The following is an 18,434-nucleotide window of genomic DNA, read 5'->3' on the forward strand; positions in this document are numbered from 1 at the left end:
TAAATCTATTAATGATGACTTATTATTTTGACAGTTCTTTGGAAGAAATTGACATGTGGGGATTAAGAATTAAAGTGGCGAAGCTTTCATTTATTAATAACAGACAGCGCACAGTTAGCTTTCCCTGCTCTAATGCAATTAAAATAATGAATGAAGTTAATAGACTTGAGGAAACTTTGCCTGTGTTACTACATAAACCCCACAGAGTCCTTTCTGGTTCTTCTCTGCCTCTTGCTTGCCTGTATGTTCAGTCTTTGGGTTTATCCTGCCAACATTTTTTATTTTATGGCTGTTTTCTGCACTTTGGCCATCAGTGGTACTAGATTCATTGGCGCAGACATTAAGTCCTAAATAAATCAATAAATGCAAGTCCTATAATTGACACACTGTACAGAGAAGACTCCAGTATGTTATAAATGGTAGGTACACGTATGCCTAAGATCTGGTTTGTTGCCTTTATCTCCAATTTTATTCACATCAACATAACTAAGTCATTCTAACAAGACAGAGGAAGTAAACTCTTTGTTAAGTAGACACGTCAATCTCATTGGCTGCTAGGGTGCCCAGTAGTATAAAGGTTTTTTGTTATGATTATCATCTTGTCAAAATGTTTATATCACTGCCCACAAATCTCCTATTGTGTTATAATTCCATTACAAGAGTTAATATGGGTGTGACCCTGTGCTCTGTTTAGTGTGGTCTGATGTTGTAGGCCTGTGGTTGCCAATATGTGGGGCTGGACATCTTGGTTTTTTTTTGGGGGGGGGGGGTGAAGCTTGAAGGCCAGTTAGCGTGAGATTAGGAGGATGAAAGCCTATTTATTCCCCTGGTTACACCTGTAGTCCAGCGTTAAGATCAACTAGAATGAATTTGGGGTGAAAACATATTTGCTGTCCTGGATATTCTAGTAGCTATGGCTGATACATCAATGTTTTCCTATATAAGCAACCTTTTAATGGTCTAAAGGGGCCCAGACCAAAAGTTGACCCTCAAGGGGGGCATAGTTTGCTCATAACTTGTAGATAAGATAAAGATAAAGCAACACAGGTGTTCCAATATACTAGACTGACTATTGGTTTAGGTGAGACACCAAGATCAGAACATCGGTGCCAGTGCAAAACCTGCATGGGGTATATTAAAAGGGATTAATACTTGTCATCCATTTTCTGAATCAAGCCCATGAAATGAATCTCAGTCATTAGAAAGGTAGTTTCTCGGATAAAACATTCCATTTAAGCATTTGACTGATGCACAGAAGTCTGCAGGAGCTCTCTCCAGAAACCATTAACTTGTCACAGTTCCGGGCCGGGCTTCTGGCTCTTACATTTATTGTTCTATTATACTGTAGCATGATCTAAATATATATAATCCACAGCAGGAAACCCATGCAGACGCTTACTAAACTTTAACCATGTGTCATTTTAGTTATGTCTGGCTGTTCTGCTAGTGGAATACCCAGTATTAAACCCTGCATGCCAAAAATATAAACCAGGGGTAAATATTCTGGGGGGGGAGTGGGGGAAGGGTTCATGGTGGCCAGTTTTGATATGCACTGTTTTAGGGGATGAAGGAACTTTTTAGAATTAAGGTCAGAAAGCTCCTACAGAAAGTAACATTATTATTATTATCATTAATAATAAAAAGAATTATCCCTCCTAGCCTGAAGGCCAGTTTGGATGAGATCATGGATTATTGCAAATTTGCTTTTTTAGATATTCCTTAAAGAAGAAGGAAAGCTTCAATCACAGAGCAGTCCTCTTCCTGCTTCTTCTTTCTTCACATGGGTGCACACGCAGGATTTTGAAGAAAAAAGAAGCAGAAGAAGAGTATCACTTTTAATGCAGTTTTCTGCTAACAGTAGCACTGGCCTGGGGTATCAGGTAAGTGATTGCAATTACTGGGGGGTGCCTAACATTTGGAACCCACCAGTGACTGAAGCTTTCTTTTCCTTTAAAGTTCTTTTACATTCTTTTAAGTCCAGGTTGAAAATCAAGAAAAGTGAGAATTTGGATAAACATGTCTTTGCTTTCCCCAGTATTCCAGGAACTAAAGAAGACTATTTGATCGGGTCTATATATAGCTGCACCTTAAAGATGCAGCAATGTATAGACCTGATCAAATAGTCTTCTTTAGTTCCTGGAATACTGGGGAAAGCAAAGACATGTTCACCCAAATTGGTTCTGGCCAAATGTCAGACCTCAAAGGAGTCCAAAGTCTGAGAAGCACTTCATTAGGGCAAGATGGTGGCAGTATGGACCAGCTCGCCAAACAGAATCAGTTATTAACAGGTATTGTACACGTGTACACTAAATTTCCATGGTTTTCTCTCATGAACAACATGCAACTCTTGGCTTATACAGAGTAACATCACAAATAAACAATATCTGCCCTTTCATAGCTCAGTGCTATCCAACTGTTTTGCTGTCAAAGATGAATTTGTTCTCAATACATTCACTGAATTTTGCTGACGTTCTTGTGTGATGAAACACACAGTAGGGGCCACATCCGGGCCGACATAAGATCACATGAGAAATCCCACTCTAGTAAATCCAGCCAGAAGGGCAGCATTGATTTATTGCTATCCCACCTAACAACTTCCATTTATTTGCAGTGCCCCTTGTTTTCCCAGTGATCTGGCAACCATAGAATTAAAGACCACAGATCTGCAGAAATAATGACCAGATTTGATCTGTTTGTGAGTCGTTTCGTTGTCATTGGTAGAGAAGATCGCGGCTGCTGGATATACCAGTCCCAGTATGACAAACAGCTCCTGAGAGGAACCTCCAGTTAAAAGGAGAAGCAGTGGCCTCACTGGGACAAGTCAACTAGAAACAACTACAACAGGGTGTAGAAAAGGGAATTCTGCTGCTGTGGAGGCCGCTGACATGGAAGTAGTGTTCATCTGAATAAATCAGATTTTCCCTTCCTGTAAGCACAACTGTCTTCAGGCTCTTTGAGTTCAAGAACACCTCTGTGGTGTAACATTTATTCACCCACCACTCCTTTACTCATATAAACATGGAAAGCATTATCATGCTCACACATCTAAAGCAACTGGAGTTGCTGAGTAATCTCAGTTGGGTTTCTCAAAGCTCTATACCACGACCTGGATGATTGAAAACCTTGATAGACATCGTTATGGCAGTCATTATTACCCTTGTTTCCAAGAATAGAGAATGGAAGGGCAGGATGAGGTAGGCTCATTAAGCTCCTTAGTCCTCCAGCTCTAGAACTTGCACCTGGAGCCTTTGTAATTATGCCCCATTGTGAGAGAATATTTGCACTGCCATTAGGGCTGAAACCATTTCCTATAACTGTTATTGATGTCCCTTTGATTGATATTGAGCCTAATTTTTTTTCATCATGTTGCCACCCTGTTACCATAGTCTTGCCATGGCATTGAATTGTTTACTGTAGAGCAATTAAAGAGAATGACTATACAAAGGGGGAAAACATGGCTGCTTCCACTCTTAAGCATAAATACAAATAAGCAGCAAAGTTATGATTTGTGCAATCAATAGACCCATGTCCTCATACTGTAAAGCCTATTTCATTTTACTATAAACACTACCTAGATTGATTTAAAAAAAATTCCCTTTAAGCAAAATATTTTTACCTTTCTGGCCTGATCATTATCTTCTATTTGCCCCAGATCCCGTCCACTAGCTTGTGCAATTCTTTTCCCAGAGACCAGGTTCCCCACCATCACAGAGGCAGGGCCAATTTCTAAGAGAAAGAAGAAGGCATCAATCAAGTCATATTATTTCATTGATTACACTGGCTGCTCTGTTTGATAGAGATGCCACTATCAGTATAACTGACACAGAGGAACATGGGGCCCTGGATTAATCCTTAATGCTTAATGTTCCAGTAAAGTGAAGCTAATGCCCCAGGGTGTAAGAGAAACGAGGAGTTCATCACTAAAACATTTCACTATAGCACCCTCAGTCTGGATACCATCAGCAGTAACCTAGATAAAATGTTAAAATAGAGCATGTCCTATTCTTACCTGGCTGCTTTTGCCTTGGCTTAGGCAAGTTTGTTACACACGTGTGTGGACACATCAGCACGTTACACGGATGAAGTGATCCCTCAAGGAACAGTTGCTTGGTCTCTGATAGGTGAATGCCACCTAAAGGGGTTTTGGGGAGTGTGTTTGCTGGTACCAATGCTAAACAGTACACCCCAACTTGGTGTATACTGTCAATAGCCTGAGGACAAACAAAAACAAATAATATTAAGCAACCATTAACCACTTTGTCAAGGATCGATGAATCATGCCCCCCAAAAATGCACAGAAATGTTTATATTGATACCCAACATGTGGCCCTTTCCAAGGGCAACTGTGCTATATCATAAAACATTTCTCCAGAATTCTCTTCCTGAAACAGTTGAACAGGCAGATATATTAGGTTTCAAGAAAGGGTCGGTTAGCACTAATCCAAGGGACTTGTATGTTTTTCCCTTTGGAGCAAGGAAGGAATTCTTCCCTTCATCAGAGGCAAATTTGGAATGGGTTTTTGCCTACAGCTGGATCGGCTAGATGTAGAAGGTTTAGCTTGGACACAAGGTTGAACTTCATAGATGTGAGTTTTCGTGTCCGCATTAAATAACTTGATTATATACAGCAAGTATTTGTCAGAATATACTAAAGACACACCACAGAAATACCCATATTTAGTGGAGCTTGACAAAGGAAAGACCCTGTACCTGAAGAACTCTGCTCATCCACTGGAAACTGTCTTCCTCTGTGGAATCTGGTCTCTGCTCTGCTACAATAACGATTCGCTCATCATGTAGCACATTCACAGAAAACACTGCTATCCTGCAGAAGGAGAATGAGATTGGTCAGTAGCATGCTCAGGTCTTGGCCAAGTTCAGCCGTTGGGTCAGAAATACTGCGTGATGATGTCTGAGTGGGAAGGTAAGGCTTGAGAACACTTACAAGGATTTGGAGTTGTCCCACCAATATCTAATAAAACTGGAGCAGCTTTGGAACCATAGAGAGGATCTCTCCATGACCACAGCACAGCAGAAGGAAAACTGGGATAGCATTGGAACTATAGAGAAGGCCCTCTCCGTGACCACAGCAGTAGGTGGCACACTAACTCAATGAATGTAGTTCCACTGGGTGCAGAATAGAGATATGTGCATCATGGTGACCCAGTTGACATTAACATGACAACTGGGTCAAAGTGTATCTACAACCACATGCATTTAAGGAGAAACACACCTCTTTGACCTCTGTTAGTATTTAGTAGTCCTACAAAAGGGAGAAAACAGAAGGGGCTCAGGCAATTTTGCCCATCAGCATTCTCCTTTGCCTTGCTTGGTTGGCAAGTCACATTTGGTGCCCACGGTCGGTATAAATATAATAAAAAAAACTGAGCACAGAAATTAATTTGAGGCTTTCATTGAAGGTGTCCGGCTGATATCACATTTATGCATGACATCCCTTTAAACTGTTCTATTTTTTTTATACTGAAGCCAATGTAATTAAATTTACAGATGTACCATTGCAAGGATAATTACACCAACAGCGGCAACACATTCTCAGGTCACTTACACTTTCTACGTCTGAAAATATTTATAGCCAATGCCCTATAAAGTGCAATGTATTAGCTGACATGAATATTTCATTTAACACAGCCGGCAAGAGCTTGTCTATAAAAGTGCTCCATATATCTGCATGTGCAATATGGAGACAGGCACCTCAGCATCCCTCAACCCCATATGATTCCCTTTTTTATTGGACAAAATGTCCATACCAGACTAATATAATATATGTTTTATTCATTAATTTAAGCACAATCAAGACTCCAAGCCGGAAAAATAGGATGATGTTCTTTAGCCACTCCTCTGCTTTGTTCAATATGGTACTAAGAAAACTGTCCAAATTCATATATACACTGTGCTGGGGCACAAAGGGTTTAACTTCCAGGTAGGGTTCCTGGCTGGATGAGTTGCAAAAGGGAATGAATTTAATAATGGCAACTAAAGATGCAATTTCTTGCTAGAACTCCATCAGCCTATAATAAGATCTCAATAAATGACTCACTCATCACCACTTGCCTCAAAAAAGACTTCCATAACTTTTCCTGACAGAGAAGGAATCCTTCCTACTATGCAGATGCATTAGGTACATTAGGCCACATTAGTCAAGGCAAGGCCACAGTGAGGTTAGAGTTATTGGATTGGATTATCTAGTGCCCCCTATATTCCCTAAAAATAATGCCCACTCATATTCTCAATAAGGTCTATGAAAGGTCTAGACAATTAGAAAGATCTAGTTCAATAATGCTACAAAGAATGTCCTTCCCTATGTTCCCAAGAAGGTGTAAGGAAGTCTAGACAATTAGAAGGATCTAGTTCAATATTGCTTCAAAGAATGCCTTTCCCAATTTTCCTAAAAAGGTGTAAGACAGTCTAGACAATTAGAAGGATCTAGTTCAGCATTGCTTCAAAGAATGTCCTTCCCTATATCTCAAAGAAGGTAGAAGAAAGTCTAGACAATTAGAAGGATCAAGTTCAATATTGCTTCAAAGAATGCCTTTCCCAATATTCCTAAAAAGGTGTAAGACAGTCTAGACATTTAGAAGGATCTAGTTCAGTATTGCTTCAAAGAATGCCCTTTCCTATATCTCAAAGAAGGTGTAAGAAAGTCTAGACAATTAGAAGGATCTAGTTCAATATTGCTAAAAAGAATAGATTGATCATAAATCCATCGCATTTTGTGAGGAACCCTGTGCACAGAGACTGTAGGGCTTTGACTCAGAAGAAGTAAAATAAAGTTGGCATTAATATACTCAAACAGCCATACTGAAGTACACATAAGATGGTGGAGACTTTGACTTGGGCCAAGAAGTATTGGTGTCCAAGACAAGAATCCTACAAGAACCCTACCTGCTCGGCTCATACTTCCTGCACACACCCCTCCACACCAGGTGGTTGATCCACATGCAATCACCCCCTGGTTGGTCAGCCTGTGAGACCCCTGCTGCTCTACACTATCTTTCCCTCTCATTGCGCACCCAAGGCATGAGTCTCTACTGCCCCCCCCCTTGTAAATTTATTCAAAAGCCCAGTACAACTGTACTTAATTGAATTATTAAAAAATGAAACCACATTAGAGTTGTGTACACAACGTAACTAACACTTGCAATGTGAAGACCTCTCCTGTGTACAAAGTATTCCCAGGTCTATTGTGAAGTGGAAGTAAAACATGCATATTTCAGAGGGCCTCTCTCCTGGGCTGATTGTGTTTAAATATTTTAGTGCATCAATATTTATATCTAATTAAATGCACTGCAATAAAAATACTTTGATTAAATCTCGTTTTGCCATCTGTGGCTAGCATTTTAGGTATCGGTAGTACACACGGGTGCCATGGCAACTGATCCATTCAAAGCCTGGGCAGCTTCTATTAGTCAGCTTTGACTGACAGCTCTCAGCAGAACAATGGGCTCAATTGTGTAAGTGTGAGTGTCAGCAGTAATCACCTTATCTATATCCCTTACAGGCTCACAGACAGTGACATTTATGCCATCTATGAACAGTTCAGTTGGCTATGCCCCCAATGACATCATGGCAAGCCAACTTTCTTCTGCCTACTTGTAATGGGATTAAAAACACCATAGGAGCCATGTAAGAGTTAATATGGAGCATGTGGCCAACATACAGCAAAATAATGTTTGTTTAGGCATGGCTAAAACTGCAGGCCTAGCCTGTAATGCCTTCATACAAGCTTAATAAAGGTAAAGCAAAATGAAATTAATTTGCTACAAAGAGCTGGTGCCAACTTTGGCTTTGAGACTTTGCCTTCATGTTGTGCATCACAGGATGTCTAATACACAGCTATAAAGTAAATAACTTTAGAATTATTATTTTTAATAAGATAGTTATATTCAGTTCTATAACTTCAGTATGGTAAAAAAAAAAAGCACCAAAAATGGCCTTTCAACGTTTCCAATCAGAACATACCTTCCTCTGTAAACAAATTTCATCGGTTCCACTGCCAGGGCGGTTGCTACAATGTCGTCCGCATTATGCCGTCGTCCGCTGACAACCATTAGACCATCCATTTTCCCCACAACAAAGACCAACCCAGCTGGTCCTATAAATCCCAGAAGGCCTGTCCGTACAAATGGATATTCACTGATTGGCGCTCCTGAGCTCATCATTGGGAAAACCTTGTATGCAGAAAAGAGATATAGGCAAAAACATTAGACCTCTGTTGTGACTTTTATTGAATACATACGATAATGAAGCACCTGCTGCAAATATCTAAAAAAATAGTCACCATAAAAGATGACGGTCAATGGTCTTTTGTACTATGCAAATAACTGTAAAACTCCTTCTATTATACTGTATTAATTTCTGTAAGGAGTCAATATCTTCTCTACCCAGGGTCGGACTGGCCTAAAGGGCTACCAGGAAAATCCCTGCTGGGCACATTGGTCTGGATGGGCCCTTACTTTCTCCTTTCTGGAGCACAGAGCATTAATTCTTTACTATCTTTAACATAGTCTACCTTATTTATTCCCAGAAGTATTTATATTTTTTTTTTCAAAATAAAAAAGTGATTTTGCATAGTGTGAATGGGAGAGCTAGTGGATTGTGTAGGACTTATATCAACCCAAAACAACTGCATTGTTTGGGCTGTAAATATAGTCTGTGTTGTGGGGGGTCAAACTAGGGTTGCCACCTTTTCTGGAAAAAAATACCGGCCTTCCCATATATTTATCTTTTTTCTCTATTAATAACATTGGGATCAACCATCATTTTTACCGGCCAGGCCGGTAAAATACCGGCCAGGTGGCAACCCTAGGACAAACACAGGACAATTTCTAAATAGTTACCAACATGTTGTTCCATGATATGGCGGAAAAGGTAATACAAGGAGAGAGGAGCTTTACTGTCAATACCAAACCAACCCAAAATGTCAGTTACTGTAAAGCAATGATATGGGTTTAATTTTTTTGTTGGACGTATACACCCTAAATTTTAAAACAATTTTTAGACAATTTTTAGCTTCTAAGGCAATAAGTGGAGGCCTTTTGCAGGACATAAGGTTTAGCTTCCATGCAATGGTCCAGTCGATACATTTAACAACGTAAAACAGTAACAGCACCATATGCAATATATGCAACCAATTTAAACCTGTGTTTGTATTATTATAACCAGCTGGCGCCCTGAGGAATGAACCCTCTTCTAATCAGATTAGGCCACATTGCACTACAATAACAAGCTCCTCTGGAACTTCCTGCCCAAGAACATTTGCTTTAACCTGGTTTTATACTTGTTTATGATTGCCTGTGGTGTCCTTCTGTCAACTTACCTCAAATGTGTTCTTGGTCATGCCAGAAAGGCCATAATAGGATGTACCCGTAGCAAGAGCACAGACGCAAAGTTCTCCTATTTCATCCGTCCGACACAGCTGTGGAATCCCATCTGGTTTCACTGTACACATAATAGCTACACAGAGGAAAAATGTAGGTTAGGGAAATCCTAATCCTCAACTATAAACAAGACTAAAAGGATAACATAGGAAGGAGTAATGGGCCCCAAAGGGGAAACAATTAAGTTACCTCAACCTCATTAGCCTATCATACAGCCTTAAATTATGTACTGAAAGGTTTTGTTTAAATTGTGGTCCTCTTTTTATTTATGTTCATTATCTTTCTTTTTTATATTAGCATTACACTAGTTATGTCTTCCAACTGTCCATCAGAGATGTTCCTCATGAGAAGACTTGAAGCTAGGATCGAGTGGGCGCTGCTGTTTCTATCACAGTTTCAGTTTGTTGGGAAAAGTAGTGGAGCCCAAAAAGAAAATGACTCATGTTGCAGCAGACCCATGGTGATTGGATGATTGGTGAGTCTGCAACTGACATTTCTAGGTCATCCATGTTGGAAAGGCTGAGAAGACGAGTTTCAAAGAGGTTATGAACAAAATCTTTGCGGACAAGAAAAGAAATGTCTGAAAATGGAACTAGGCCCAACAACAAAATAATTTTAGGACCTCCCTCCCCTATTTCTGTAGTCTCAGGCTGTGCACATCATACATTAGGTCTATGAAGGTTTTCGTTCATCCAGGTCATGGTTGTCAGGTATTGCTTGGATTCGAGCCAGGGACCTTTGGGTTTCTGGCTCGATACCTTAACCATTTGGCCAGGTGAGCAGCCTGTAGGTTTGCTCGTTATGTGTAACCTGGTCTGAACCCCCAACCCAGCTGCCGCCTGATTGGCCTCGCCAGCCCCAGCTCAGCTGCAGCCTGTTTGGCCTCTGCATCCCCAACCCAGCTGCTGCCTAGTTGCAATCAGCCAATCAGGGCTGACTCTTCCCTATTAAAGGGCAGCACTTAGAACACTCCTTGGCAGAGGATTGCATTGTTTCTCCCTATTACTGCAGCAGCACCCCTAACTAGGTAGTTCTAGCTCTTGCCCCTTTTCCCTTATTCCTCCTTGCCTTTGTCTGCCTGTCCTTGTCTAGTCTTGTCTTGCTTTACCTTATCTTGTTCTTTCCCAGCCTTGACCTTGATCTTACCCTGCCTTGCTTGTTCCTGATTTCTGCTTCCTGTCCCACCTTGCCCTGACTTCACCTTGTACTGACCTTGTCTTGCCTGATCCTGGTTCCTGCTTCCTGACCTGCTCTGCCTTGTACCCTGTCTTATTGCTTCCCTAGTCTCCCTCTGCTATCTTGCTATCTGCTCCAGTCCTGTCTTGCTATCTGCTCCAGTCCTGTCTTGATATCTGCTCCAGTCCTGTCTTGCTATCTGCTCCAGTCCTGTCTTGCTATCTGCTCCAGTCCTGTCTTGCTATCTGCTCCAGTCCTGTCTTGCTATCCTGCTCCAGTCCTGTCTTGCTATCCTGCTCCAGTCCTGTCTTGCTATCCTGCTCCAGTCCTGTCTTGCTATCCTGCTCCAGTCCTGTCTTGCTATATTCTCTTGCTATTTCTGCTCTAGTCTCCTTCTGCACTCTATCCCCAGTTTGATCTGATCTACGCCCGCACTGTCCTGTCCCATCCAGTCTGTTCCTGTCCTGTGTCATCGCCCTCTTCTTCCTGCCTAGTCCAGTCCTGATCTTTGCCCTCTCCATCCTGTTCTGCTCTGCCCCTGATCCAGACTGACTTTTCGCCCTCATCAACCTGTTCCTTCAAGTGTTCCCTAGGCACATACAGCTCCTGCCTCAAGGACTCGCCCTTTCCCTTCAGTCTCTACAGCGTCCCCTACCTATTCCTTGACAATGGTATATCTAGTAGAAGTAAATCTAGAGTAACTGGACTGTAATCTGCTGAGTAATCATTGAAGACATTTCACTACTCATCCGAGAAGCTTCTTCAGTTCAGCTGACTGGTACGGGAAATCATCAGCATATATAGTGATGACCAAAATTTTTGCAGCAAAAAAAAGTGAAATGTCTTCAGCAAGTCCAGCTGCTCTAGATTTACTTCTACTAGATATATCATACATCAGGGTTCAGTACATACATTGCACGCCTTCATTTTATTCTGTTTGTAACAACAGAACAGGCATGACTATGGCAATACAATGGAGGGTCAGTTGAAAGTCATCGCTGGTCCTTGTTAAGCTTATAATACCTGTGTATAATACCTGCTGCGTCTGCAGCTCAATTTCATTACATTTTTTTTTAAAAAAATGCAGCAAAATAGAAGCTTAAGAATTCCAGGCTTGCCATGCTCGTTACAATAGCTAAATAACAAATACTCAGTAAAGTGGAAAATTATATGTATTCCTTTGGGGGGAAGAAATAATAGTTGATTTAACTCAACTCATATGGAAACATTGCCACTGCAATGAAGTGGATAATTAATAATCGCGCAGAAATAGTTACCTCGTTTGCAATTCATAATTAAGGAAGGTTTCTGATTACCCACTCCCCCAAATTCGTCAGGAACAGATTTCCCTGCATTGTGTATATTAATAGTCAGATGCACATTTATTCATTTATGAAATGCTCGAGCATAGTAGCGAGTCATGTCGATTTTCCTAGAAGGCTAATTTACAGGGGGAAATGAAGGCGGCTGTGGCTTTAGAGCAGGGAGCAGCTGTTAGCACTGTTGTGTAAACTCATCTTTCTCCTTCTCTTTTGCTAAACAATGCGGTTAGCTCATCTGTGCTGTTTATGCCCTTGGTCATGACCATTACTATCTCAATAACATCTCCTTGCCCTCATGCAGGGGACACAAGCTATAAGTATCCAGATACCTCCATTCCCAGTATACCCTGATAGTGGACTCTAAAAGTCCACTAGATCTTCTACTAGATACTTTATATCATGACCTGGATAACTGAAAATCTTCATTGACATATGGCCATAGGATTCTTCTCTGTAAAGTTCTCAGTAGACTTGGCCTCATGATAAACCTACTTACACTCTAGGCCACTGGTTTCCAAATTATGGGTATGGACTGTTGGAGGCCTGGAGAAGTGGTTGGGGGGAGCTCAGCTTGAAGACCACAAGGATGGGAATTGGAGAGGATTACTATATGTTCTTCTTAATACTAGCACCTCAGCATGAATGAAAAATTGACTATTCTGTATATTGATCTGTGGTCTGTGGATTTACATGACCATTACTATCTCAATAACATGATTTTTGTCCTTATGCAGGGGACACAAGCTATAGGTATCCAGATACCTCCATTCCCAGTATCTCCTGACACTAACCAGCTAAGCTCAGTCGTGAATAGGGTTGCCATATAGGTCCCCTTAACAGCAGCTGCATATTAAATCCACATCCTTCATGTCTAATTAGCAAATGCTTCAGATGCATTCTGCTGACTGCTGGCGCATGCAATATGCATCTAAATTAACTGATAATTAGACTTGTAGGCGAGAGGATTTCATATATGGCCGGTGAATGAACGCAACCCAATTTGTAAAATATAAACCTAGCTGCTATATATCTAAATTGAATTCCAGCCATCTAATGGCAGCCATACAAGGACTGATAAAAGTTGACGAAGTCTGCAATTTATTGACCCACTTCCAATAGCACGTCCATTGGGTCTAAGTACTCGTATTCTATTTCTTATTTTAGTGCCCTAACCATTTGGCTGAGAATGTAGACCCACTAAAATCAGTTTTTTTGACCATGCATGACCAGTTATGTGCAAATTGAACTTTACTGGTGAATATAAAAAAAAATAACTGTTTAATTTCCTTACCACCAGGCATTACTGTCCCAACATCTTGCACTGTCAATACAGAGAGCTTTTCTTCCGAGTCCACTCTAATGACGCCATAGGTGAGGCCTTGCATTGATAAAACCCCCCTCCCTGGTGGCTGGTTGCTGTCGTCAGTTGGCCTATGACAAAAGACAATTAGTGACCAATAAAGTAAATTCACATTTATCAAAGGACAAGAACATAAGCAAGATCTATGCTAGTGGGACGGTGCAGAAAAAAAAAGAAATCCAGTCCCATGTAATGAAATGCCTTATTACTCATATTTAGGTTTATGCACCATAAGCCTGACCATAGGATTACAGTATCTAGTAGAATGAAGTCAAAGGCAACTAGACTTAGAGTTTTTTTTCCACTCATCCGAGTGGCTTCTTCAGTTGAGTGATAGGGAATTCCCTGGCACTTAAACCCTTTAGGGTAGTAAAGTCATAGACATCCAATCACAGTGGTTCCTTTACTACCCTCAAGGGTTTATGCCGGAGAATTCCCTACCACTTCAATTGCACTGAAGAAGCCACTTTTCAAGAAAACTCTAAAACTCCAATTGACTTTGACTTAATTCTGCTAGATACCGTTTATCATGTCCTGGATAAATGAGAATCTTCATAGACATATATGGCCATGGGATTCTTCTCTGTAAAGTTCTTAGTAGACTTGGCTTTATGATAAACCTAGTTACACTCTAGAACACTGGTTTCCAAACTATGGGTTTGGACTGTTGGAGGTGGTTGGGGGGAGTTCAGCTTGAAGACCATTAGGATGAGATTTGGAGAGATTGACAATATGTTCTTCTTGATAATAGCACCTTAGCATGAACAGCAAATACAGTGTTCTGTATATTGATGGAACCATGGCTGAATGACTTAGAAGTGTTTTCATACATCTGTAACCTTGTGTGACCTCTATAGGGGAACTGAAATCTCCCAACCACTGCTAAAGACATACGTATAACACTAGTGGGCAGAATCGTCTTCCATGTTGAACCAACTTTTGTCCACTAATGGATGATGCAATTTGCATAATCTACATCGTAGCTCATACCAAACTTCTCCAAGAGCCAACCCTATTACAGAATTACTTTGGTCTTTTTCTCCAACCATGGTTGATAGACAAGATATTGGCCAATGAGGGGAGCAGTTTAGGGACCCTCTTCTGTATTCAGTCTACTTTGTATCCCTCATTTACACAAGTGTTTATTTTATTTTGGTAGCTCTCTCTCTATATATAACCACAGTGAGTGTATATAAACTGCCTTCCTTGGAAGATTAGCCACACTGAAATGTCAGAGTGATTTTCTGGGGTGAGCAGACCTACTCCATTCCCACTTCACTCTAAGCCGCAAATTGGAAGATAATGCAAGTACAATGACACGCAGAGAATATCTAGTTACTCAAATAGCCCAGGAAAATGCAGCTGGAACAGAAAGAAAAAAAACGCTCAGCATCTTTCCAGTCCCCTGGAGGTTCCGCTGTGTAATTTTTAGCCAGCATGCCTAGCATTTCCATTTGGGGCTAATTATTTGCATTCTTCTAACAGGTCATATGACACAAGCTGACTTGGAAAGTGATTTCCGACTCTAGCAGTCGGTTCGTCACCAAAAACAATCTGCAGCCATACATCTCAATTAAAGGTTAAAGCAACAGCTGGCTTTGCAATGACAGCTGGTGAACTTTTACAATGAAAGACTTCAGGGGGCAAAGAATTAACAGAAGGATACATTAAATAGAAACATGATAATCTGATGAAAGTTACACACACACATGGGGTAGCAAAATTCATATAATGAAGGTTACACACACAGACAATTAGTAGAGCAAGGGTGACCCAAACTTTTTTTTTACCTGTGAACACATTAATATGTAAAAAGAGTTGGGACCAACACAAGCATGAAAATAGTTCCAGGGGATGTCAAATAAGGGCTGTGGTTGGCTATTTGGAAGCCACTATGTGGACTGGGGTTGGTGAGCAACATGTTGCTTGTGAGCCACAGGTTGGGGATCGCTGTAGTAGATGAAGTTTACCTACACCCACAGGGCAGGATATTACATTTTATGTAAGACTACAAAATAAGGAAGACTAACATTATAAAAATTACACACACGCATGATGAGGGTTTCACAAACAAACACAAAGCATGCACGATGAAGGTTGCACACACACACATACACACACACACCACACTCACACAATAGTGTTATAATAATAACACACAGGATAGCATGATGAAGATTATACACACACAAGCTTCCAGAATGAAGGGTTTACACACACAGACTGGAAAATTGCCAACAAGAAGTTGACAAATAGGCCCAACCCAAGCTGAAGTGCCCACCACAAGGAGCTGCCACCTTAGTCTAAAAAGTACTAGAAAATAATTGAACTTTATTTCCGTGCTGGGACACAGTTGTTGTGGGATAAGAGGCTGGTTGTAATATTTAACCAGGTTCCATGGGCTGCTCTCCTCACCCTGTGATGAGCTGCACCATCTTTCACGGTATAGATTAAGAAGACATATAAAGGTCTCTTCCCGTCCTGCAGAACAAACCCATTGAAACCACTTCCCTGGCTAATGTACAATTCTACATTTCTAGAGGTATTTTAACAGCAGCAGATGGGGGGGCAGAGACACATTAAGAAATGATGTATCACCTAGCGCTAACCAGTTAATGCTATTTTAGTGGGGAGTGAGCTTGAACGCACAGCATGAAACCCTTTTCATTTTCTTCTTGGAAATGAAACTACAGACAGAGAACAGAGTATTCCACCACAGCCTCATTTTCCCAGAGTGGGGAAACTAAATAGTCAACAGCAAAGAAAGGGCAGGCTGGAAATGCAGCGAGGGAAGAATCAGGAGAGGCCTTGATTGCCCAGTAAGTGGAGAACCTGCAGGTTGCCAATGACACTGAAAAATGCACCACATTTTCTCCTTAATTGTCAATTTATGCAACTAACCGTAAAGAAGAAAACTATCCAGGCCCATTAATTCCCCACACGGAGATTAGCAATAAATGAAAAATATTCTGATGAGCGGTATTATTAAGAACCCATGCCAGGCGTCTGTACTTGACACCGTCTCATTAAGCGCACATTGTACAGTACCTCCTTATGGCTACAGTAAGAGCCTCCGGTGAGCTGGCACAGGGACAAATGACTTCTTGCCGCAGACCTTTGCTTTGGAAGACATTGAGAAAAGCGTCACAAGAAGAAATGGACCCTGGAGACAAAGCACAATGGGAAGATGCTATGAGAGCCGTCACATCAACGGGGCCTTTGATAACAAAGATAAAGGACTCTTTAAAGAACAGCAACAACTTTCCGAGAGGTTCCTCTCTAGACTTTTCCCCGGGCGCCGCACTGGATTAAAGAATAGACTAGAATCACATTCATCTCCTCTCGGCATTCACAGGAGAAGCAAATAAAGATAAGGGGAAGAACTGTAAGCAAAGGCTGGTGTATCATTTTACCACCTACATTATCACCAGATCAAGTATTTAATTTGAGATATAGTTAAAGCAATGTTTCTAAAATGTTCATAGATTTTTGTAAACGCTTCTCAGTGTGCTGCACTTTTCATAGAATGATATATTTTAAAAATCCAGTGCTATTAACCATGTATATTATATACAGGTCCTCTTCTTCCCACATCAAGGAGATCCCCTTGAACCACCCTACTTACAAGTACCATCTTCTCAATAGACTATTGTGCAACCGCCAAGGAACCAGGCATAGAAAGTCAAGTGGATATACATGGGGCCACCACCTATTCTGCACAGATATGGGTCTCTTTTTCCCCAGGGCCTCCTCGTTGTGGCATACGCACCCCATTTATTTATGCTACTGGGACGTTCTAGAGTTTTTCCTTTGTGCTGTTGGGTAGAGGAGCAACAACATTTTCTCCTTCTCTCGTTTGATTTATAATTTTTTAATGTATTTAGCAAATAAATTTCTTTCCAGAATAAGGAAAAATTAAGGAAAACAAGTGCTAACATTTAACAACAAAAAGATGGGAATAATGCTTCTGCAATGATGTCAACAGGACAATAACATGAGCAGGAGGATTTTAAGTTCCAGTAAACTGAATTACATACACTTCTTTATAGACAATGAATGTATGGAAATCAATTTATTATCTGCAATGCTTGGGACTTGAGGTTTTCTAGCTAAGGGGTCTTTCAGTAAATGTGAAGGTCCATGCCTTAAAGGGATACTGTCATGGGAAAAAAATTTTTTTCAAAATGAATCAGTTAATAGTGCTGCCCCAGCAGAATTCTGCACTGAAATCCATTTTTCAAAAGAGCAAACAGATTTTTTTATATTAAATTTTGAAATCTGACATGGGGCTAGACATATTGTCAATTTCCCAGCTGCCCCAAGTCATGTGACTTGTGCTCTGATAAAATTCAATCACTCTTTACTGCTGTACTGTAAGTTGGAGTGATATCACCCCCCTCCCTTTTTCCCCCCAGCAGCCAAATAAAAGAACAATGTGAAGGTAACCAGATAGCAGCTCCCTGACACAAGATAACAGCTGCCTGGTAGATCTAAGAACAACACTCAATAGTAAAAACCCATGTCCCACTGAGACACATTACATTACATTGAGAAGGAAAAACAGCAGCCTGCCAAAAAGCATTTCTCTCCTAAAGTGCAGGCACAAGTCACATGACTGGGGGCAGCTGGGAAATTGACAATATGTCTAGCGGCGCCTCATGTCAGATTTCAAAATTGAATATAAAAAAATCTGTTTGCTCTTTTGAGAAATGGATTTCAGTGCAGAATTCTGCTGGAGCAACACTATTAACTGATTCATTTTGGGGAAATTTTTTTTTCCCATGACAGTATCCCTTTAAGAGTGCTAAAGAATCCAACCAACAGGACTGTTTTGCCAGACAAAGGGGGAAAAAAGCTAAAAATTACTTAGTTAATATTTTTAGATAACAGGATTTTTTATGCAACGTTTCGGCCCCTAGAATTGAGCCGTGAGTATTGTTTTTTTAACCGCCACCCAGGTGATATTTCCACAGTTATGTTAGAATAATATCGAACTCGGTTGGGACAGAGTTGGCGGTATGTGAGCCCAGAGGCACAAGTGTCAAAAATTGGTGTGTTCCCAGGCACAAGTCCACGACAGTCTTGTATTGTATGACAGACCGACTAAAGCTGCCCATACATGAAGAGATCCGCTCGTCTGACGTCGCCAAATGAGCAGATTTTTCCCCGATATGCCCA

At 40.9% G+C, this 18,434-nt stretch overlaps 1 protein-coding gene across 4 annotated transcripts in view; it reads right to left on the reverse strand.

Moving 5' to 3' along the window:
* The window catches only part of LOC108718748 (disco-interacting protein 2 homolog C), a 278,249-nt gene that overhangs the window by 45,225 nt on the left and 214,590 nt on the right, over positions 1 to 18,434 (reverse strand). For all 4 annotated transcript variants that reach the window (XM_041565809.1, XM_041565806.1, XM_041565808.1 and 1 more), the window contains 7 exons: positions 16,305 to 16,419; positions 13,188 to 13,327; positions 9,338 to 9,474; positions 7,981 to 8,189; positions 4,711 to 4,825; positions 4,010 to 4,211; positions 3,617 to 3,726 (listed from right to left, as the gene is read on the reverse strand). In XM_041565809.1, coding sequence (XP_041421743.1) covers positions 3,617 to 3,726; positions 4,010 to 4,211; positions 4,711 to 4,825; positions 7,981 to 8,189; positions 9,338 to 9,474; positions 13,188 to 13,327; positions 16,305 to 16,419 — 1,028 coding nt within the window. The remainder of the gene's footprint in view (positions 1 to 3,616; positions 3,727 to 4,009; positions 4,212 to 4,710; positions 4,826 to 7,980; positions 8,190 to 9,337; positions 9,475 to 13,187; positions 13,328 to 16,304; positions 16,420 to 18,434) is intronic.

The sequence above is a fragment of the Xenopus laevis genome, chromosome 6L (assembly GCF_017654675.1).
Source record: "Xenopus laevis strain J_2021 chromosome 6L, Xenopus_laevis_v10.1, whole genome shotgun sequence".
NCBI classification, from domain to species: Eukaryota; Metazoa; Chordata; class Amphibia; order Anura; family Pipidae; genus Xenopus; species Xenopus laevis.